The 24,345-nt window shown below is 47.0% G+C and overlaps 1 protein-coding gene across 9 annotated transcripts in view; it reads right to left on the reverse strand.

Annotated features, from left to right (window-relative positions):
- Positions 1–24,345, reverse strand: part of LOC140391788 (four and a half LIM domains protein 2) — a 98,719-nt gene that overhangs the window by 10,453 nt on the left and 63,921 nt on the right. For 7 of the 9 annotated variants that reach the window (XM_072476660.1, XM_072476659.1, XM_072476661.1 and 4 more), the window contains 2 exons: positions 22,445–22,614; positions 1,652–1,795 (listed from right to left, as the gene is read on the reverse strand). In XM_072476660.1, coding sequence (XP_072332761.1) covers positions 1,652–1,795; positions 22,445–22,614 — 314 coding nt within the window. The remainder of the gene's footprint in view (positions 1–1,651; positions 1,796–22,444; positions 22,615–24,345) is intronic. The other 2 variants (XM_072476663.1, XM_072476664.1) reach the window with 1 other exon arrangement.

The following is a 24,345-nucleotide window of genomic DNA, read 5'->3' on the forward strand; positions in this document are numbered from 1 at the left end:
ATGGCCTATGATCATTGCTTCATCCAATCATTTACTTCCTGTGAATCCTTAAGAGCAGAATTTCTTTCTTCAAGTGGGGTACCCAAAACAGAATATACAATTCCTTTGCACCTCTAATGATGAATCTCGCATATTGGATTTGGAAAGAAATGACCTTACACGTATGAGCTGACATTTAAAAAAAATTTAGACTACCCAATTCATTATTTCCAATTAAGAGCAATTTAGCGTTACCAATCCACCTACCTTGCACATCTTTGGGTTGTGGGGGCGAAGCCCACGCAAACACGGGGAGAATGCAAACTCCACATGGACAGTGACCCAGAGCCGGGTTCGAACCTGGGACCTCGGTGCCGTGAGGCAACAATGCTAACCACTGCGCCACCGTGCAGCCCCCGTATGAGCTGACTTTTAATGATTTGTGACATATAATTTGAATGTCCTTTAGGAAATTACACCCCTTAACATCATCTTTTTGATTGAATTTCTTTCTGCTATTTGTATCTCAGACTTTTCTACGCTAAACTGCATCTACCATTCTTTCGCTCGTTCACTTAATCAATCACTGCAATTTTCTGTTATCTTTGCAATTCAGCATACATCTAACTTTGGATCAGCTGGCATTTTATACACCCTCCTCCCTTCATTGGTCTAGGAAATCTATTTCCAACCAGCTTCAGTCATGTCACAAGTTTATCCCAATTCCGTGTACTTCAAATTCAGTTTGTAATATCTTGTTCACAATACTGTCAAATTCTTTCCAAAATTCTGTATATTTGATATTCCCTTGCCAGTTTTTGCCCTCCTTGCTGAATCTGCTAACTGATGCTTAGCAAGTCTCTTGGTTGCTTGCCTCAGTAGCCACTCTTTATCAGTCAGTCGAGACACTGAAAGTTGGCAGAACATTTGAAGGTTCCAGCTTCAATTTGCTGAGTTATCAGATTAGGTACATTGACAGTTAGTTTAATAGCATTTGCTTTAGTGCCATGATTTGGAGAGCTATCCAGCAATGATTCCTACTTTTCGCAATATAGTGAACCCTCCGGGAAGTTGATATATGTGGCCATTAAATGAGGAAAGGATTGGTCTTTCTAGCTCCTGAATGTGGAAAACCTAGAAACACTCACTGTCTAGGTTCACACTTGGAGGCTGGTCAGTCGAGGTCAGTGTTGGGACCGATATTTTTCTCAACATATCTGAAAGATCTGGAGTTGGATCTAGGGGGTGCAACAGCAACATTTTCTGGTGACCAAAAATACAAAGGCTGATTAACTGCGATGAAAAATAGTAGTTCATTTAAAATTGGATTTCAGTCAACCAGGTGTTTGAAACATTCCTCTTCCTGATATATATTAATGACATAGGCCTTGGGGTACAGGGTACAATTTCAAAATTTGTGAACGATATGAAACATGGAAGTTCATAAACCATGAAGAGGACAGAATAGAACTTTAAAAGGACAGAAACAGGTTAGTGAATGGATGGACAAGTAGCAAATGAAATTTGGTTAAATGCTCCTCCCAGTTTTGGTGCTGGCTTCTCAGAACCATATTCCCAGCACCTTCAAGTAGTCCGGTCTAATAGTAAAGGAGACAAAGGATCAGTTGGCCCAATTCCCAAAGATCATTGCTTTGCTCTTGTCACAATTTACCTTGGCTCCTGAGGCCAGTTTGAACAGGTCACAGATGCTCATCAGCCTGCGTCCCAATAGCAGATACAAGCAGAAGATGGTGGCATCATCCATGTAAAGGGAGACTTTGATCTGCACGCCTACACTGCCATGATTGTCATCCCTCTTTTTTAAAAAAATATATTTTATTCAAAATTTTGCAGCCAAACATAACAGTACATAGTTTTTCTTTTGAACAACAACAAAGCAATATAAATAACCGTGGCCAATTTTAAACAAATAAATAAATAATATATAAACAAAAACAAAAACAAAACTAAGTGGCAACTGCCTTGTCAAAAATAGTTACTCTCCAAAGATACAATCCAACAATCCAATACACATCACCTATAACAAGTGTCTATACATATACAATGACATCCCTGAGAGTCCGTCCGGTTCCTCCGTCCCCCCCCCCCCCTCCCCCCTGGGTTGCTGCTGTTGTCTTCTTCTTTTCCATTCCCTCTATCTTTCTGTGAGGTAGTCGACGAACGGTTGCCACCGCCTGGTGAACCCTTGAGCCGAACCTCTTAATACGAACTTGATCCGTTCTAACTTTATAAACCCTGCCATGTTGTTTATCCAGGTCTCCACACCCGGGGGTTTGGCTTCCTTCCACATTAACAATATCCTGCGCCGGGCTACTAGGGACGCAAAGGCCAAAACATCAGCCTCTCTCGCCTCCTGCACTCCCGGCTCTTCTGCAACCCCGAATATAGTCAACCCCCAGCTTGGTTCCACCCGGACCCCCACCACCTTCGAAAGCACCTTTGCACCCCCACCCAGAACCCCTGTAGTGCCGGGCATGACCATAACATGTGGGTGTGATTCGCTGGGCTTCTCGAGCATCTCCCACACCTATCCTCTACCCCCAAAAATCTACTGAGCCGTGCTCCAGTCATATGCGCCCTGTGTAGAACCTTGAATTGTATCAGGCTTAGCCTGGCACACGAGGATGATGAGTTTACCCTACGTAGGGCCTCAGCCCACAGCCCCTCCTCAATCTCATTTCACGGATAGACTTTGTGGACATAGGAGAAAAACGAAAACTCCTTACTCCTAGGTCTACTAAATCTCCAGGGGTCTACTCCTCCCATCTGCTCCATAAAGTCCTTGAGCACCCTAGCTGCAGCCGGCCTCCTTACGGTCCTGGACCTCGATCTGTCCAGCCCTGGGTCCAGCACCGTATTAAAATCTCCACCCATTCCCAACTTTCCCGCCTCTAGGTCCGGGATGCGTCCCAACATACGCCTCATAAAATTGGCATCATCCCAGTTCGGGGCATTACGTTCACTAAAACCACCGCCTCCCCTTGCAATCTGCCACTCACCATCACGTATCTTCCCCCACTATCCGCCACTATGGTCTTTGCCTCAAACATTACCCGCTTCCCCACTAATATAGCCACCCCCCTGTTTTTTGAGTCTAGCCCTGAATGAAACACCTGCCCCACCCATCCTTTGCGAAGTCTGACCTGGTCTATCAGTTTCAGATGCGTCTCCTGCAGCATAACCACATCTGCCTTAAGTTTTTTTAGGTGTGCGAGTACCCGTGCCCTCTTAATCGGCCCGTTCAGCCCTCTCACATTCCACGTGATCAGCCGGGTTGGGGGGCTCTTTATCCCCCCCTTGTCGACTAGCCATCTCCTTTTTCAATCCAGCTCCTCACCCGGTTCCCACGTAGCCGTATCTCCCCCCAACGGCGTCCTCCCGCCCCGACCACCCCACCCCATACCAGCTCCCCCTTCTACCCAGCAGCAGCAACCCAGTTAACCCACCCACCCCCCCCGCCCCCCGCTAGATCCCTTTCTAGCGTAATTGCACCCCCCATGTTGCTCCCAGAAGTCGGCAAACTCTGGCCGGCCTCGGCTTCCCCCCGTGACCTCGGCCCCCACTGTGCGAGGCCCCCTCCTTCCTGCTTCCCTGTTCCCGCCATGATTACCATAGCACGGGAACAAAGCCCGCGCTTCCCATTTGGCCCCGCCCCCAATGGCCGGCGCCCCCAGCTCCTCATCCTCCCTCCCCCCCTCCCCCACGACATGGGGAAGAGAGAAAAGTTACAGGGTCGCAGGATTAACAACTTGGGAAATCATCTCTTCCCCCATTTCCCCCCCCTTCACCCCACGTAATCACCCCACCACTTTGTCCCAAACGTTCTTTTTCTAGCCCGCTTATTCCAGTTTCTCCTCGACAATAAATGTCCACGCCTCTTCTGCCGTTTCAAAGTAGTGTTGTTTCCCTTGATGTGTGACCCACAGTCTTGCCGGCTGCAGCATTCCAAATTTAACCTTCCTTTTGTGCAGCACCGCCTTGGCCCGATTAAAGCTTGCCCTCCTTCTCGTCACCTCCGCACTCCAATCTTGATATACGCGGATCACCGCGTTCTCCCACCTACTGCTCCGGGTTTTCTTTGCCCATCTGAGGACCATCTCTCTGTCCTTATATCGGAGAAATCTTACCACTATGGCTCGAGGAATTTCTCCAGCCCTCGGTCTTCGCGCCATAACTCGATAAGCTTCCTCCACCTCCAACGGGCCTGTCGGGGCCTCCGATCCCATTAACGAGTGAAGCATCGTGCTCACATATGCCCCAACGTCCGCCCCTTCTGCACCTTCGGGAAGACCAAGAATCCTTAAATTCTTCCACCTCGCATTATTCTCCAGCACCCCCAGCCTTTCCACACACCTTTTGTGTTGTGCCTCGTGCATCTCTGTCTTCACCACCAGGCCCTGTATTTCGTCCTCATTCTCAGCAGCCTTTGCCTTCATGAGCCGAAGCTCCTGCTCCTGGGTCTTTTGCTCCTCCTTTAGCCCTTCAATCGCCTGTAATATCGGGGCCAACAGCTCCTTCTTCATCTCCTTTTTAAGTTCTTCCACGCAGCGCCGCAGGAATTCTTGTTGGTCAGGGCCCCATATTAAACTGTCACCTTCCGACGCCATCTTGCTTTGTGCTTGCCTTCCTGGCCGCTGCTCTAGAGGATCCACCGCAATCCGGCCACTTTCCTCTCCTTTTTCCATCCGTGTCCAGGGGGGATTCCCTTCTGGTTTACCGCACAGTGTTTTTAGCCATTAAAATTGCCGTTGGGGCTCCTATTAAGAGCCCAAAAGTCCGTTCCACCAGGAGCTGCCGAAACGTGCGACTTAGCTGGTCATCACCGCACCCGGAAGTCGATTGTCATCCTTCTTAAACTCCAGTCCTTCTCGAAGGACTTGGTGAAAGTTTCAGCACATGAATAGGACAGAGAATAGAGGGCAGCCCTGCCAAATTCCAGATATAATTGAAAAGCTTTTGATTCTCACCCATGGATCAAAATTGTGCTGCTGATGTTTGTGTAGAACAGTTGGGTCTACTTGTGGATTTTCTCTCAAACACGATTTTGGAGAGCACATCCATCATCTAGATATATGGGGCTCGATTCTCCGCAGCCCCGCGCCGAAATAATGTTCGCTGCGGGGGCGGAGAATCCAATTTCACGCCAAATTCGGGCCCAGTGCCAATCCGGCAATTCTCCGGGACCCGAGAATCGGCGTGATTGCGGAGAACGCCGCGCGGCTGTGGGCCCATTGACAGAGGCCAGCCCAGCGATCCTCTGCGCCCGACCGGTCGAGTTCCCGACGGCGTGGAACTAACCTGGTATTGCCGGTCGGGATGCTGGCGTGGCAGCTGCGGACTGAGTCCACAGCCGCCCTGGTGAGGGGGGCGGGGGGATCGGGCACGGGGGAGGCCTTATAGGCGGCCGGGGTTCAGATCTGCGCAGTCAGATCATCGGGCGTGCGGCCGATCGGGGGGCTCTAATTTTTGTGTCTGCCTCCGCAGTCCGAGTCCGCCATGGCGCTCGGCACGGTCACTGGAAGCCGCCGCAGGGCGCATGCGCGAACTCAAAACTGGAAGTGCGGGGGCCCGTATCAGCAACTAAAGTTGCGTGAATTACTCCGGGTCCCTGCTAGTCCCTGCAGGGCTGTGAATTAGCTGAATGTTTTCCCAGGAATCTCCAGAGTAAAACTCCATCGTTTTTACGCCGGCGTGGGGACATAGCCCCATTTTGGGATAATCCAGCCCATGATATTCTGTTAAAGGCTGTTCCAGGTTGATCAAGTAGGTGTCGCCTATAGGCAATCATATCCCTGACTAACGCAAGATTCTCCGAGAACCTCCTGTCAGGTACAGTGCAGGTATGGTCAGGGTGGATCACCAACTCCAGAGTACTTGACCTGATTGGCAATGACCTTGGACAGAATTTTGTAGTCCATATTCAGTAATAAAATGGGTCTCCAATTTCTAAATTCATCCCTTTCCTTCTTCTGCTTTGTGAAGACAGAACCAAAGTATGTATTTAGTTGGTCAGCTATTTCTTGTGATTTGCTCCTTATTGTTCACTGCATGATAGTAAACAAATATATTTGGGATTTGGAAAAGGCATCCATTGAAAAAATAAACTTATAAATCTTTGTTGTGATTAACCAAAGAGGCTGAATCGAGGGGAGGTAGTTCACTCCTCACCTGGCCATAACAACTCTCGTACACTTCGAGCAGGTGTGGGCCGATCCAGTCTGTTATTGAAAATATGGAAAGATGTGTCATTTGAAACATGGAAGTCTGGCAATATCTGGTCTGAGTGAAACATGAGAGAATGTAGGGAAAGATCCCACGAAGGGTTAACAGCAGCTGCCAGGGAAGGATTGTAATATGCAGATATCCTTGATCAAGTAGGCAAACAAGACAAACAGGCTTTTGAATGAAGCCAAAAACAATGGCTCACACCTTCATTGAAAGTAACTATCTTAGTTAGCAGCTGGAAAAAAGGATGAGGTTCAGTTGAATTTGGTGAGAATTCTAGGTGTGAAAATTTGCTAATACCAGGTAAATTAAAGAAAACTGGAGACTATCAGTCTACGAGAAACATAATTCAAAGCCAAAATCAAAGTCAAAATTATGAGCTGAGGACACAATTGGAAAATAAAACGATAGAAATGACAGGAATTAAAAGTAACACCTCTATTGAAACCAAAGCATTTCGAACTTCACAAAGGAAACAATGTAATCAGATCTATGAGATGAAGTCATGTCAAAATGAATACTTGGTTGGATTAGAAGGTTTAGATCAAAGATATTTTTTACAATCAAAGTGAAAAATGTTACTTTACAATAACGTCATAAAAACTTAATAACTGTTAGAAAGAGAATATAAACCCCGAGACCAGGGCAGCGAGAACCAGAACTCAGAGGGAGAGAGAGAGAGAAGCAGAGAAGGAACAAGCAGCTAGAGTCAGATTACAGTCAGCTCAGTCATGGGAAAGAGACAGGGCAGAGCAGCCGAGCTAAAATAGCTAATACATCTAAGGAAGACTAGAATTTAAAGAGTAGACAGATTCAGCTCAGAGTCAGCTCAGAGATAGCCAGCAGAGTCAGCTCTCATATCTTGGTACATGGGAAAGATAGGACACAGCAACCGAGCTCATCAGCGAATACATCTAAAGAAGACCAGATTTTAAAAAGAAGATTGATTGTCAAGTTGGGCCTGAAGGTCCCTTCAACCAACCAGAAGGATCCAGAAGCAAGATCGTTTTACTTTTCTATAAAGACAGTGATTGCATCTTTTAAAAAGAGAAAAAAATATATAATAATAAAATAACTTAAAAGTTTTAACCTGAAACAGTGGTTATTAGTGTACTTTACTTACTTAGCAATGCAGGACCCAGGATCGATGCTACTAAGTGGTAAGTAGATGAAATCTTTGGTGAAGGTATGGGTTATACCGGGGGATAACTTGAAAATATAGTTTGACCTGAATAGCACCCACTGAAGCTTGCATCGGAGTCGGGGAGTGAGAATCCCTGATCACCATTTAGAATGTCGGCCCTTTTTGGTATCGGGGGACTTCTAAGAATAGTGGTGAGTTTTCAAAAACAAGTCCCACAGAACCAAACACAACTCAGCCGGTAAGCTGCCACTCCCAGGAGTTTTACTTTTCTCACAGGATCTAATGGCCTTTGCCAGCACTTCCAGATTTAGCGTTTTGTCCAGACTGGCCCACTTGTTTCGTCTAAAATACCTCCATAATCTAGGACAGGAAGGACTTTGAAGCTGTGCTGTCTGTCACATGAAACAATGCGGTATAAAAAGATTTACTGATCTTCAACAGGTCAAAATGTGATGACTTCCCTGAGCCACCTTCTTCCTTCAGGTTGTTGATCACAGAGCTCTCAGTGTACCTTTGGGAAGAAGATACAGGAACGTTTCTCATCCTACTCCATGGAGCAGCCTCTGGACCGGATGATAACCTTGGAGTCCTCCAAGGCAAAGAGCGAAGCTTACTGACTTCTTACCTATTGGAGATCCTCCTTGACATCAACTGCAGGGATAATTAGGCACGAACCATGGCCTGCATTTTCTCAGTGAGGTTCTATGTAGGCGGGGAGCACCAAGTGGACATAAACCAAGGTGCACATTTTCTAAGTTTCTCAATTTCTGCAGCAATTGCTGCAGTTTCAGCATAAATTGCATATAACCCACCATCCACAATCCTCAGGGATCATGGAGAGAGGAAATAGAACTGTAAAGATTATGCTGAATAAGATATGTACAGTACATCCCGGTAAATGGACAGATACACTTTGCATGAAGGCAATAAGGTCAACCCACATTAGACCACATCTGAAAGTCCATATGAGGCCATGACTGGATGGCAAATGAAAATTCCAGGCCACTGAACTGGACTAGCCGTTTAATACTGTGGCTACAGGTCAGAGACTAGGAATTCTGCAGCAAGTAACTCACCTCCTGACTTCACAAAGCCTATCCACTATTTACAAGGCAAAAGTCAGAAGTGTATTGGAATAATTTCCACTTGCTTGGATGAGTGCAGCTCCAACAACACACTTGATAGGTACCCCATCCACATTAATTCCCTCCACCACTGACACACAATGACAACAGTGTGTACCATCTACAGGATACACTCAAAGAACTCACCAAAGTTCCTTAGACAGCACCTTCCAAACCCACAACCTCTACAATCTGAAAGTGCAGCAGATGCATGAGGACTCCACCACCTGGAGGTTCCCCTCCAAACCACACAGCTTCCTGGCTGGGAAATATATCAAAGCTCCTTCACAGTCACTAGATCAAAGTCCTGGAACTCCCTCCCTATGAGCACTGCGGATGCAGCTGCATCTCATCATCATAGAATTTACAGTGCAGAAGTAGGCCATTCAGCCCATCGAGTCTACACCAGCCCCTGAAAGAGCACCCTACCTAAGCCCACACCTCCACCCTATCCCCGTAAGCCAGCAGCCCCACCTAACTTTTGGACACTACGGGGCAATTTTTACCCACCTAACCCACACATCTTTGGACTGTGGGAGGAAACTGGGGCACCTGAAGGAAACCCATGCACACACGGTGAGAACATGCAGACTCTGCACAGAAAGTGACCCAAGCTGGGAATCAAACATTGGTCCCTGGCTCTGTGAAGCAACAGTGCTAACCACTGTGCTACCATACAGCCCTCATGGACTGCAGCGGTTCAAGAAAGCACCTCATCACCACCTTCTTGAGGGAAATTGGGATGGACTTTAAAGCTGGTCTAGCCTGCAATGTCCATCCCATGAATATATTTTTAAAAACTTGACTTTGGGAGGGTACACTCCATTAACAATGCAGCCATGCCGTCAGATATGGCTACAGAGTTCGATTGAGCACATAACAGGTGGTGAGAAACACACACAAATCACAGAAATTACAGAACCTAGTTAAGAAATATCTTGAAAAGTAAATCCGTTTGAATATAATGTAGGAGATCAAATGATGTTGCAAAACTGCACCCAGGAAAAACTCATTTGATGTGAAATGGACAGGATCATACACAATCGTGGACAAATTGAATCAGACCTACTTTTTGGGCCCAAGCAGGAACCAATGTTTTTTTAAATAAATTTAGAGTACCCAATTCATTTTTTCCAATTAAGGTGCAATTTAGCACGTTCAATCCACCTACCTTGCACATCTTTGGGTTGCAGGGGCGAAACCCACGCCAACATGGGGAGAATGTGCAAACTCCACACGGACAGTGACCCAGAGCCGGGATCGAACCTGGGACCTCGGCGCCATGAGACTGCAGTGCTACCACTGCGCCACCGTGCTGCCCTGGCAGGAACCAATGTTGAAATGGTTCCACATTATCCAGTTAAAACAGGAAAGAATGAATGCTAAATTCTGTTTTCTTTTCTTATAAAGGTAGGCAACTTGAAATGTCTACCAGCATTCTATCTCAAACTTGTAATAGCAACCAACAGTCAGGGACAGTTGCAGAGAGGTCATTATGTATCCAGGTTAGGAGCCAGCAGGAAAAACTTCAATTGGAATGACAAAGAAGACAGTGATATCTTTACCTCGAATGACATAAACATATACATAAATTCATACACAAACGATTTGGAGGAAAATGTAGCTGGTCTGATTAGTAAGTTCGCGGATGACACCAAGGTTGGTGGAGTGGCAGGTAGTGTTGAGGATTGTCAGAGGATACAGCAGAACATAGATAGGTTGGCAACTTGGGCAGAGAAATGCAAATGGTGTTTAATCTGGACAAATGTGAGGTAATGCATTCTGGTAGGTCTAACATAGAAGGGAAATATACCGTAAATGGCAAAATTCTTAGGAATATAGAAAGTCAGAGAGATCTAGGCGCACAGGCCCACATAGCTTTGAAGATGGCAACACAAGTGGACAAGGTAGTCAAGAAAGCATACGGAATGCTTGCCTTTATTGGACGGGGCATCGAGTATAGAAACTGGCAAGTCATGCTACAGTTGAAGAGAACCTTGGTAAGGCTGCACTTGGAATATTGTGCACAATTCTGGTCGCCACACTACCAGAGGATGTGCAGGTTTTGGAGAGGGGACAGGGGAGGTTTACCAGGATGTTACCTGGTCTGGAGGGCGTTAGCTATGTGGAAAGGCTAAATAGACTCAGACTGTTTTCATTAGAAAGACGGAGGTAGAGGTCTACAAGATTATGAGGGGCATGAATAGAGTGGATGGGCAAGCACTCTTTCCCAAGGTGGAGGGATCAGTCACCAAGAGGCATGTCTGTGGGGCAAAGTTTAGAGGAGATGTGAGAGGTGGGGTTTTTTAAGCAGAGGGTGGTGAGTGCCTGTAACGCGTTGCCAGGGGAGGTTGTGGAAGCCGATACATTCATGGCATTCAAAAGGCCTCTTGACAAACACATGCATAGGATGGGTATGTAGGGATACGGCACAAGGGAGTGCTGAGGGTTTCGGCAAAGGTTGGTATCATGACAGGTACAGGCATGGAGGGGAGAAGGGCCTGTTCCTGTGCTGTATTATTTTTTGTTCTTTGACATACCGATAGCAGCACTGGTGACCAAAGGGATAGAGAAACCATCAGAGACCTCGAAGATCATGAGGAGGGAAGAAGCTGCAGGAAGCATGCACCTTTGATTGCGCACTGAAAGATTTTTATTCAGATATGGGAGATTAAAGAGGAATGCAGAGTATGCATTGAATGCACATTTAAATGGGAGACAGAGAAGAACTATACAAAAATGAGAAATGTGTGTAGTGATATGCATCACTGTATATACACAAGGGGTGAATGTAAATACACTACAACTAAGTAACCACTAGAGGGAGTACCAGAGATGTCATGATATGCAGACACGTAACCAATGGGTCATTAGAACAGGACACAACCAATGGGTAATCAGGACACCCAGAGGTGGCATTACCACAAGGGGGCACTACACAACCCATATAAAAAGGACAAGGCACACAGGCTTTGCCTCTTCCACCAGCAGAAACCAAGAGAGCAGGTCAGAGTTGATTATCAGCAACATCACACCCTAGCACATGGTCGAGAGCAAGCTTGTATAGTTAGCAGAGTAGACTGAGTTACTAGAGGCAGATTAGTAGAGTGTCGAACTCATTTAGGAGCATTGTTAATCGTTCAATAAATACGTTAAACTTATCTCCGAGTCTGGAGCATCTTTCAGCACAGCCTACATCAAGTAGCAACTTATGTTACTCGAGGTAACATAACACAACATGGTACGGGAGTGACTGCTCAATCTCCATAGTTCAACTCAGCAAGGTTAGAGACAACCAGCTACCAAATCCAGGCACAATGGACAAGATGCAGGCTCCTCATCAACTCCCGACCACCGGTAATCTTAGTGCTAACTGGCGTTTGTTCAAACAAAGATTCCAACTATACATGGAAGCAACCGACCTGAATGGCGCGACTGATGCTCGGAAGATAGCTCTTCTACTCACCACCGCGGGTGACCATGCGTTAGACAACTTCAACTCGTTTCAATACTCAGAAGGGCAGGACAAAACAAAATACCAGACCATCGGGACAAATTCGTCAGCCACTGCAAGGTGGACACGAACAAAATATTCAAGCGCTACAACTTCAAGCAAAGGATGCCAGGTAAAGATGAATCCTTCAATAGTTATCTAATTAACCTTAGGCTGCGAGCGCAATCCTGCAACTTTGGTGACATAACTGACTCAATGATCAGAGACCAAATCATTTTTGGTGTCCACTCATCCTCTGCGAGAGCAATTGCTGAAAATCAACCATATGACCTTAAAAGTTGATATTGAAACGTGCACTGTGAATGAGCATTCACAAAATTGCGACTCACAATACAAAAATGCTAAGAGTGAAAAACAAGCCTCCCATGAGGTGGCAAGTGTTCAGGCCATCTCCCGGATGCAGCGCCTCCACATTGCCGACGGCAGCCATTTCGCGCGCTCAACCCAGGGCATGCGGCCGGGAATACGAAACAGCCGAGAACCGCACCACGCATGCGCAACGACGCACTGAGCGTCATTACGTGTGCAAACTGTGGCACCGCACACTTTAGAGAAAAATGCAAGAGGCAAACGCTGTTTACACTGTGGGAAACTTAACAACTATGCAGCCCTCTGCAGATCTGCACCACAAGTCAGGAGTCAGCAACCACAATTCAGGCAGGATCGTATCAGCAGTGTGCAACACCGAGCGCATGACTCTGATCAAGGTAGTGCTCGAGATCCCGACGATGACTACCTGGATAACACATACCGAGTGGGCATCATCACGAAGTGCGAATACGCCACACCGGGCACATCGCAAGTCCAGTCAATCCTTGCCGAGGATTTCGAGGACGAATGGAATGCAGTGATGGATGTCAACCAATGCCCCATCCAGTTCAAACTGAACACAGGTGCCTCCGCCAACCTGATCTCGCAGTTGGACTTCAAGAGGATCAAGTAGGCTCCCAAGCTCCTTCCAGTTGCCTGCAAACTTCAGGACTACAATGGCAATGCAATTAAGGCACTTGGGTCCTGCCACCTGACAGTGTCCAACCGACACATACAGACAAGCCTACGCTTCGAGATTGTTAAACTAGACAGGGCATCCCTGCTAGGTGCGCACGCCTGCAAGCAATTGAACCTCATCCGACGGATCTACACCATGATGCCGTCTCATCCGGATCTTCAGGCCAGCATCGACGACATCCTGACCCAGTACCCAGATGTCTTCAGTGGGATGGACACGCTTCCGTACGAATACAAGATTCTACTGCGGCCTGACGCCAAACCAGTGGTCCACGCACCACGACCAGTCCCTGCTCCACTGAGGGAGCGACTGTAAGCAGAGCTCACCAGCCTACAAAAGAAAGGCATCATCTCTAAGATCACCGAACCAACCGACTGGGCCAGCTCGATGGTGCACGTAAAAAAGTCTTCGGGGGACCTACGATCTGCATCGACCCCAAGGATCTAAACAAAAACTACAAGCACAACAACAAAAACTACAAGAACAACAACAAAAGCAACAACAAGAAGCATAACAAAGGCAACAACAGCAACAACAAGCACGACATAAACAACAAAAACAACAACAATGAAACAACAACTTGTACGACATGGTACAACTCTGCACAGGAAGGACAATGTAACTGCACAGCTCCGAACAATGGCAAGAGTACAAACATACCATGGCATGACAACGAATCTCGCAAATTCACATTTGCTCCACTACAAACAAGCAAACCAGCTTTTAAGGCAGATGACAAACAGCATTAATTTTTTTTTAAATTAAATATTTTATTGAAAATTTTTGGTCAACCAACACAGTACATTGTGCATCCTTTACACAATACTATAACAACACAAATAACAATGACCTATTTTATAAACAAAAAATGAATAAATAATAAATAACAAAAATGAAAACTAGCCCTAATTGGCAACTGCCTTGTCACAAGTAACACTCTCTAAAAATATAATTTAACAGTCCAATATATAATTATCTGTAGCAACGACCTATACATACTATACAGTATATATTAACAACCCTGAGAGTCCTTCTGGTTCCTCCTCCCCCCCCGCCCCCCCCACCCCCCCCACCCCCCCCACCCCGATCCTGGGCCGCTGCTGCTGCCTTCTTTTTCCCATTCCGTCTATCTTTCTGCGAGGTATTCGACGAACGGTTGCCACCGCCTGGTGAACCCTTGAGCCGACCCCCTTAGGACGAACTTAATCCGCTCTAGCTTTATAAACCCCGCCATGTCATTTATCCAGGTCTCCACCCCCGGGGGCTTGGCTTCTTTCCACATTAGCAATATCCTGCGCCGGGCTACTAGGGACGCAAAGGCCAAAACATCGGCCTCTCTCGCCTCCGGCACTCCCGGCTCTTGTGCAACCCCAAATATAGCCAACCCCCAGCTTGGTTCGACCCGGACTCCTACTACTTTTGAAAGCACCTTTGTCACCCCCATCCAAAACCCCTGTAGTGCCGGGCATGACCAAAACATATGGGTATGATTCGCTGGGCTTCTCGAGCACCTCGCACACCTATCCTCCACCCCAAAAAATTTACTGAGCCGTGCTCCAGTCATATGTGCCCTGTGTAATACCTTAAACTGAATCAGGCTTAGCCTGGCACACGAGGACGACGAGTTTACCCTGCTTAGGGCATCTGCCCACAGCCCCTCCTCGATCTCCTCCCCCAGCTCTTCTTCCCATTTCCCTTTTAGTTCATCTACCATAGTCTCCCCTTCGTCCCTCATTTCCCTATATATATCTGACACCTTACCATCCCCCACCCATGTCTTTGAGATCACTCTGTCCTGCACCTCTTGTGTCGGGAGCTGCGGGAATTCCCTCACCTGTTGCCTCGCAAAAGCCCTCAGTTGCATATACCTGAATGCATTCCCTTGGGGCAACCCATATTTCTCGGTCAGCGCTCCCAGACTCGCGAACTTCCCATCCACAAACAGATCTTTCAGTTGCGTTATTCCTGCTCTTTGCCACATTCCATATCCCCCATCCATTCCCCCCGGGGCAAACCTATGGTTGTTTCTTATCGGGGACCCCCCCAAGGCTCCAGTCTTTCCCCTATGCCGTCTCCACTGTCCCCAAATCTTCAGTGTAGCCACCACCACCGGGCTTGTGGTGTAGTTCCTCGGTGAGAACGGCAATGGGGCTGTCATCATAGCCTGTAGGCTAGTCCCCCTACAGGACGCCCTCTCTAATCTCTTCCACGCCGCTCCCTCCTCCTCTCCCATCCACTTACTCACCATTGAAATATTAGCGGCCCAATAATACTCACTTAGGCTCGGTAGTGCCAGCCCCCCCCCCCCCTATCCCTGCTACGCTGTAAGAATCCCTTCCTCACTCTTGGGGTCTTCCCGGCCCACACAAAACCCATGATGCTCTTTTCAATCCTTTTAAAAAAAGCCTTCGTGATCACCACCGGGAGGCACTGAAACACAAAGAGGAATCTCGGGAGGACCACCATCTTAACCGCCTGCACCCTCCCTGCCATTGACAGGGATACCATATCCCATCTCTTGAAATCCTCCTCCATCTGTTTCACCAACCGCGTTAAATTTAACCTATGCAATGTGCCCCAATTCTTAGCTATCTGGATCCCCAGGTAACGAAAGTCCCTTGTTACCTTCCTCAACGGTAGGTCCTCTATTTCTCTACTCTGCTCCCCTGGATGCACCACAAACAACTCACTTTTCCCCATGTTCAATTTATACCCTGAAAAATCCCCAAACTCCCCAAGTATCCACATTATTTCTGGCATCCCCTCCGCCGGGTCCGCCACGTATAGTAGCAAATCGTCTGCATACAAAGATACCCGGTGCTCTTCTCCTCCCCTAAGTACTCCCCTCCACTTCTTGGAACCCCTCAACGCTATCGCCAGGGGCTCAATCGCCAGTGCAAACAATAATGGGGACAGACGGCATCCCTGCCTTGTCCCTCGATGGAGCCGAAAATATGCAGATCCCCGTCCATTCGTGACCACGCTCGCCACTGGGGCCCTATACAACAGCTGCACCCATCTAACATGCCCCTCTCCAAAACCAAATCTCCTCAACACCTCCCACAAATAATCCCACTCCACTCTATCAAATGCTTTCTCGGCATCCATCGCCACTACTATCTCCGTTTCTCCCTCTGGTGGGGCCATCATCATTACCCCTAACAACCTCCGTATATTCGTGTTCAGCTGTCTCCCCTTCACAAACCCAGTTTGGTCCTCGTGGACCACCCCCGGGACACATTCCTCTATTCTCATTGCCATTACCTTGGCCAGGACCTTGGCATCTACATTTAGGAGGGAAATAGGTCTATAGGACCCGCATTGTAGCAGGTCCTTTTCCTTCTTTAAGAGAAGCGATATCGTTGCTTCAGACATAGTCGGGGGCAGTTGTCCCCTTTCCTTTGCCTCATTAAAGGTCCTCGTCAGTACCGGGGCGAGCAAGTCCACATATTTTCTATAGAATTCGACTGGGAATCCATCCGGTCCCAGGGCCTTTCCCGCCTGCATGCTCCTAATTCCTTTCACCACTTCTTCTACCTCGATCTGTGCTCCCAGTCCCACCCTTTCCTGCTCTTCCACCTTGGGAAATTCCAGCCGATCCAAGAAGCCCATCATTCTCTCCCTCCCATCCGGGGGTTGAGCTTCATATAATTTTTTATAAAATGTCTTGAACACTCCATTCACTCTCTCCGCTCCCCGCTCCATCTCTCCTTCCTCATCCCTCACTCCCCCTATTTCCCTCGCTGCTCCCCTTTTCCTCAATTGGTGTGCCAGCAACCTGCTCGCCTTCTCCCCATATTCGTACTGTACACCCTGTGCCTTCCTCCATTGTGCCTCTGCAGTGCCCGTAGTCAGCAAGTCAAATTCTACATGTAGCCTTTGCCTTTCCCTGTACAGTCCCTCCTCCGGTGCTTCCGCATATTGTCTGTCCACCCTCAAAAGTTCTTGCAGCAACCGCTCCCGTTCCTTACTCTCCTGCTTCCCTTTATGTGCCCTTATTGATATCAGCTCCCCTCTAACCACCGCCTTCAACGCCTCCCAGACCACTCCCACCTGGACCTCCCCATTATCATTGAGTTCCAAGTACTTTTCAATGCACCCCCTCACCCTTAGACACACACCCTCATCTGCCATTAGTCCCATGTCCATTCTCCAGGGTGGGCGCCCTCCTGTTTCCTCCCCTATCTCCAAGTCCACCCAGTGTGGAGCGTGATCCGAAATGGCTATAGCCGTATACTCCGTTCCCCTCACCTTCGGGATCAATGCCCTACCCAGCACAAAAAAGTCTATTCGCGAGTAGACTTTATGGACATAGGAGAAAAACGAGAACTCCTTACTCCTAGGTCTGCTAAATCTCCACGGGTCTACACCTCCCATCTGCTCCATAAAATCTTTAAGTACCTTGGCTGCTGCCGGCCTCCTTCCAGTCCTGGACTTCGACCTATCCAGCCCTGGTTCCAACACCGTACTAAAATCTCCCCCCATTATCAGCTTTCCCATCTCTAGGTCCGGAATGCGTCCTAGCATCCGCCTCATAAAATTGGCATCATCCCAGTTCGGGGCATATACGTTTACCAAAACCACCGTCTCCCCCTATAGTTTGCCACTCACCATCACGTATCTGCCCCTGTTATCCGCCACTATAGTCTTTGCCTCGAACATTACCCGCTTCCCCACTAATATAGCCACCCCCCTGTTTTTCGCATCTAGCCCCGAATGGAACACCTGCCCCACCCATCCTTTGCGTAGCCTAACCTGGTCTATCAGTTTCAGGTGCGTTTCCTGTAACATAACCACATCTGCCTTAAGTTTCTTAAGGTGTGCGAGTACCTGTGCCCTCTTTATTGGCCCGTTCAGCCCTCTCACGTTCCACGTGATCAGCCGAGTTGGGGGGCTTCCTACCCCCCCCCCCCTTGTCGATTAGCCATCACCTTTTTCCAGCTCCTCACCCGGTTCCCACGCAGCTGTATCTCCCCCAGGCGGTGCCCCCCCGCCCATCCTCTCCCATACCAGCTCCCCCCTCTCCCCAGCAGCAGCAACCCAGTAATTCCCCCCTCCCACCCCCTCCCGCTAGATCCCCCGCTAGCGTAATTACTCCCCCCATGTTGCTCCCAGAAGTCAGCAAACTCTGGCTGACCTCGGCTTCCCCCCGTGACCTCGGCTCGCACCGTGCGACGCCCCCTCCTTCCTGCTTCTCTATTCCCGCCATGATTATCATAGCGCGGGAATCAAGCCCGCGCTTCTCCCTTGGCCCCGCCCCCAATGGCCAACGCCCCATCTCCTCCACCTCCCCTCCTCCCCCCATCACCACCTGTGGGAGAGAGAAAAGTTACCACATCGCAGGATTAGTACATAAAACCCCTCTTTGCCCCCCACATTCGCCCCACCACTTTGTTCGAATGTTCTTTTTAATAACCCGCTCATTCCAGTTTTTCTTCCACAATAAAAGACCACGCTTCATCCGCCGTCTCAAAGTAGTGGTGCCTCCCTCGATATGTGACCCACAGTCTTGCCGGTTGCAGCATTCCAAATTTTATCTTCTTTTTATGAAGCACCGCCTTGGCCCGATTAAAGCTCGCCCTCCTTCTCGCCACCTCCGCACTCCAGTCTTGATAAACGCGGATCACCGCGTTCTCCCATTTACTGCTCCGAGTTTTCTTCGCCCATCTAAGGACCATTTCTCTATCCTTAAAATGGAGGAATCTCACCACTATGGCTCTGGGAATTTCTCCTGCTCTCGGTCCTCGCGCCATCACTCGGTATGCTCCCTCCACCTCCAACGGACCCGCCGGGGCCTCCGCTCCCATTAACGAGTGCAGCATCGTGCTCACATATGCCCCGACGTCCGCTCCCTCCACACCTTCAGGAAGACCAAGAATCCTCAGGTTGTTCCTCCTTGCGTTGTTTTCCAGTGCCTCCAACCTTTCCACACATCGTTTCTGATGTGCCTCCTGCGTCTCCGTCTTCACCACCAGGCCCTGTATATCGTCCTCATTCTCGGCTGCCTTTGCCTTCACGACCTGAAGCTCCCGCTCCTGGGTCTTTTGTTCCTCCTTTAGCCCTTCGATCGCCTGTAGTATCGGGGCCAACAGCTCTTTCTTCATTTCCTTTTTGATCTCTTCCACACAGCATTTCAAGAACTCTTGTTGTTCAGGGCCCCATGTTAAACTGCCACCTTCCGACGCCATCTTGGTTTTTGCTTGCCTTCCTTGCCGCTGTTCTAAAGGATCCACTGCAATCTGGCCACTCTCTCCTCCTTTTTCCATCCGTATCCAGGGGGGATTCCCTTCTGGTTTACCGCACAGTGTTTTTAGCCGTCAAAATTGCCGTTGGGGCTCCTATCAAGAGCCCAAAAGTCCGTTTCACAGGGAGCTGCCGAAACGTGCGACTCAGCTGGCCATCGCCGCACCCGGAAGTCGACATACAGCATTAATACCGCAAACACAAAAAAAAGTCCAGGTCAGACAACAAAGATGACATACGGAATCGCTACGTCAAGCATAGAAAAAAATGTCTAAATCAGACAACAAAGTGATTCGACCATTCGAACACCTCATGATGACTTCCTGGTTACTTATTTAAAAATATAAATTTAGAGTACCCAATTCAATTTTTCCAATTAAGGAGCAATTTAGCGTGACCAATCCACCTACCCTACACACCTTTGGGTTGTTGGGTGAAACCCACGCAAACACGGGGAGAATGTGCAAACTCCAAACGGACAGTGACCCAGAGCCAGGATTGAACCTGGGACCTCGGCGCTGTGAGGCAGCAATGCTAACCACTGCGCCACCGTGCTGCCCTCTTGGTTACTTAAACACAAGAACACTGACGACGTTCACAAAGAAATGACAACATCGCCATCGCCACTTCAACAACAGAAGAAGAAAGCAACTCAACCGAACAAATTCATAAAGTTTGGACTCAATTTTTTAAATTAAGATTGGACTCAAATATTAATTGGCTTTGTATAATCATCAATATCATCACAACTTGTACATGACATCATTTATCTACATGCTTTGTACAATTTTCTTCAACAAAGTACATAAATATGTAACAAGAAAATCTATTCCCCAACTACCTAAGGGATGGTTACTAATAGATGGATAGCCAAATGGTACTGAAGATCAGGCTAAGGAGTAATGGGGTGATGTGTGGCACAGTAGCACAGTGGCAGGGTCCCAGGTTCGATACCCGGCTTGGGTCACTATCTGTACAGAGTCTGCACGATCTCCCCGTGTCTGCGTGGGTTTCCTCCGGTTTCCTCCCACAAGTCCCAAAAGAAGTGCTTGTGAGGTGAATTGAACATTCTGAATTCTTCCTCAGTGGACCCGAACAAGTGCCGTAGTGTGGCGACTAGGGATTTTCACAGTAAGTTAATTGCAGTATTAATTTAAGCCGACTTGTGACTCTAATAAAGATTATAAAAGTTTAGTTCCTCCACTCCCAGAACATCAAATACAGTTAAAACAGGAAATTTACCGTTCCTCAGAATGGTATTATATATTGAGACAAAGGAATTAAGAAAGAGAAAAGGAGATGAAGGAAATAGGTGTTTATTGTAGGTGGTGGGACAAGGTTCAAATATTGAGGTACCCAAAAATAACATCATATAAGCCAGTGTGTATTCGGCTGGTTATTTCGGTGGCATTGATAATCCCCCTCAGGCATATGAGAGGTATGATCAAGAACCTGAGAAGGAGAATGTTGGTCACTGAATTTATGCAAAATGAGAAATTCCAATGACCAAGGGTATGAAAGGCACTGACATTGAATGTAATATAGTAGAAGGATGTGCGTTGTTACAGAAAATTTGAATATTTCCAAACCTTGATTATTATCCAGATTCCTTCATTTTCAAAGTGTGCATTTGAACGATTAAGCTTTTTTAAAATAATGATAATATTGTTAGAAGTAGTTATCATGACCTTGAGCAAATCTGTTAACATTGTATTCTGTCTGCAACATAGCTGTAAAGCATGATGAACAAGCTCAGTTAAATGTTAACTAAAGTTTTGTACAAGTGATATGAAATGCCGAGAAGCAATGTGAAATGGTTAATTCAGTTAATGTAAAAGTTTACTGGAAATTCTTTGAACTGTGGACAGTCTCTGGGAAACTCCTGCCTCTTTGTCCAGTGAAAGTCGCTAAATATACCCTATCCTGTAAAAAGCTGGAAAAACAAACTCTGCGCACATTGATTATTTTAAACTGCTGTTGTTGGGTAAGTGATAAGTGAACTACAGCAGCAGGGGGTGTGACCCTTCAGTCTGAGAGCTGTGAAAGACAACAGGGATGTGTTGCAGAGAGTTAATGGCATCAGGAATTGTAAGACTAAAATCAAAACAGAAAACGCTGGATAATCTGGCAGCATCTGTAGGAAGAGAAACACAGTTAACGTTTTGAGTCCATATGACTGTGCTACTGAACTGAAGATGGATAGAAATGCAATGAATTATAATATACTTGGAGAGGGGGTGGGGGCAGAATGGAAAGTCAGTCATAGGTTGGAGCTCAGGGGAGATTGACAGAGATGCCATGGACATAAGATAAAGGGGTTGTCAATGGTGCCATTCGGGACTGAAGCGTGTTAATAGTGGTAAAGGTAGAATAGCAGAATGTGTTAATAGGAGAACAAAGGTTAGTGCTCAGTGGGAACAAAACTGAACAACAAGAGACAGTGGCCATCTGGAATTGAAAGCTCGTCTCAGTAATGGAGACTATGGCGGTATCATTGATTGTCATTAAAACCCACTGATTCACTAATCTTCCTTCAGGAAGGAAATCTGTCATCCTTACCTGGTCTGGCCGACATGTGACTCCAGATCCGCAGCAAAGTGGCTGACTCTTAACTGCCCTCTGAAATGGTCTAGCAAGTGATTCAATTCAAGGGCGATTAGGAATTGGCAACAACACCCACATCCAATGAAACAATAAATTTTAAAAGCTCTTGTTGGAGGCGAGGGCCCCAAAGGCAGTAGAAGATAATTGGTACTTATTGCACTGTTAGGTAGTTTTAATTTCCAAAAGTTTGTTTTAATTTCCTTCCTTTGCATGTCAGCATCCACTGTCTTGGCTTAGTGACAATTATCCACTAATGAAACCGAATTGTGAATGGCCTTGGGATCCTCAACAACCTGTTTCATGAATTCCAAATTTACTGTTCTCAACATTTATGTCCAAATTTCAAGTTGGAATTGCTAACCAACTTTTGGGAATGGAAATCCTGGGAGGTTTTTCTTTTCCCTACGTTCAGTGGTGCTGAAGCCAATTCTGGTGTCCCTGGTGCTTTCTGCTGGATTTATTCACTTAACACAAGGAAAATGGAACCTTCTTGATTTGAATGCCCCCTATGCAACATCACATAATTGGTTTCGATCCATTGAAAGAATTACTGCCCACAGACCTCGTAATAAGTGGCTCACCTTTTTGCACTGCACACAGTGCATGGCAAATTGCTTTTCATAACAAGGAACACAGTAGTTTTCATTGTCCTTAGGGATGAAGCTTTTTGTGCCCATTGGTTGTTGGCAGCGGTGACAAATGAAACAAGTCTCATGCCAGCTGTTACCGTTGTACTCCATCTTGCGGGTGCCTATGTTTCAGCAAGAGATGCAAATGCAAGTTTCAATCCAGATGCTACCTCTCCTATTTCTACAAGCAATTTTTAAAAAGTAAAGAATATGCAATAGTTCTTTCTGTAGCAGCCCGTGGAGCCTGCTATACAAGGCATCACTATTTAATCTTGTCAGCTGAAGCGGAACTGAGCTAATGACCAAGTAATACAATAAAATTAGAATACCTAAATTACATTTTCTCAGAATATAAATATCAGCTGAAGACACTAAACCATGAAAGAAAAATTCTTATCCTACCATCTGTTTGGAAGATGGCAAAGTTTATCTCGCAAAGATCAACTTTATTTACACAGATTTTGTGGCACCATTCTGCTGACCTCAGCTCATTGTTCCTGGCTCACTGAGAGTCACAAAGAGAGAACACTAGAAGAAAGCTTTATCTATCCATGTACAGTATTTCTGAAATTGCTCTCTGTTACAGATATTTCCTTCCAAAAATATTTGGAGCACAGCTTTTCTCAGCTCTGTGTGTGAGAGGGGGGGGGGTTATTGAGGAAGGGCAACTTTGAGTTTATGACATTGATAATTCCTCTTGGGCACAGTTCTAGTTTTATTTTTAAATAAGAAATCTCAGTCCCAATGACCATTTCATTTCAGCAGTAGGAATCCAATCTTCATATGACAGCAACTCTCTCTATGATAATTCATCACAGCGTAACATTCATTTCAGGAAGTTAACAGCCGGACCAAATGATCATCAACTTTGTTATGGTCGTTGGATGTGACATGTAGGATGTAGTAGATGCAGCATAAGGTCATTATCTTGCGGAGGTGACTGAAGTTGCTTATAACAGCCGTATCAAATAAACAGTTCAAATGCAATGTGTTATAAAATGACGCTTTGCCGTAGCGCCACATCGGATGCCAGTTGAAAGGATGATCGCAAGATATTTGGTTTGACAACAAGTCTCAGAATTCAGCTTAGCGATATTCGGTTCAGCAATAATAACACAATATTGCCACACATACATCATAACAATCAACACTGATAGTGTAACAGATATCAAACAACATTAAAGACTAATAACCTACACAACGAATGAAATCATTTTCTACCAGTGTCTGAAGAAGAGAGAGAGAACCTGTATTTATGCAGTGCTTTTCCTGACATTGATGTGCAGTCAGTGTTGTAATACAGGGAAACACAGCAGCCAATTTGTGTACAGCAAGGTGCCACAAACAGAAATTAGATTATTTGGTTTTGGTGATGGTTCAAAGATAAACATTGGACGCGATTCTCCAGAAAGATTTCTAAGTGTGGTAGCGAGCGGGAACTGCTAGAGAGGCCGGCAACGCTATTCAACGTTAATTGGTCCACTTAATGAGGCCTCACGGGTTTCTCGCCGCAAATGAAGGGTCGCCAACTGATTTGCCGGCACCGCGCTCGCCAGCCCCCGCTAACAAGGTCAAGCAGCATTTAAGCAGCACTTGCTCAGCCAACCTCAGCAGGCTTGCAACAATGGTGCCCAAGAGACCGGCCCCAAGATTCGGGGATACAGATCTGGGGAGGCTGCTAGTTGCTGTGGAGGCCAGGATGGATGTCTTGTTCCTCCGCAGGTCCTGAAATGTCAACCATAGGGCAGCCAGTGCTGCCTTGGACGAGGTGCCGCTGGCTGTGAGCACCGGGAGTATGACCAGGAAGAGAAGCATCCAGTGCCGGAAAAAGATCAACAACCTCTACCAGACAG

This window comes from Scyliorhinus torazame, chromosome 15, assembly GCF_047496885.1.
Source record: "Scyliorhinus torazame isolate Kashiwa2021f chromosome 15, sScyTor2.1, whole genome shotgun sequence".
Taxonomy (NCBI): Eukaryota; Metazoa; Chordata; class Chondrichthyes; order Carcharhiniformes; family Scyliorhinidae; genus Scyliorhinus; species Scyliorhinus torazame.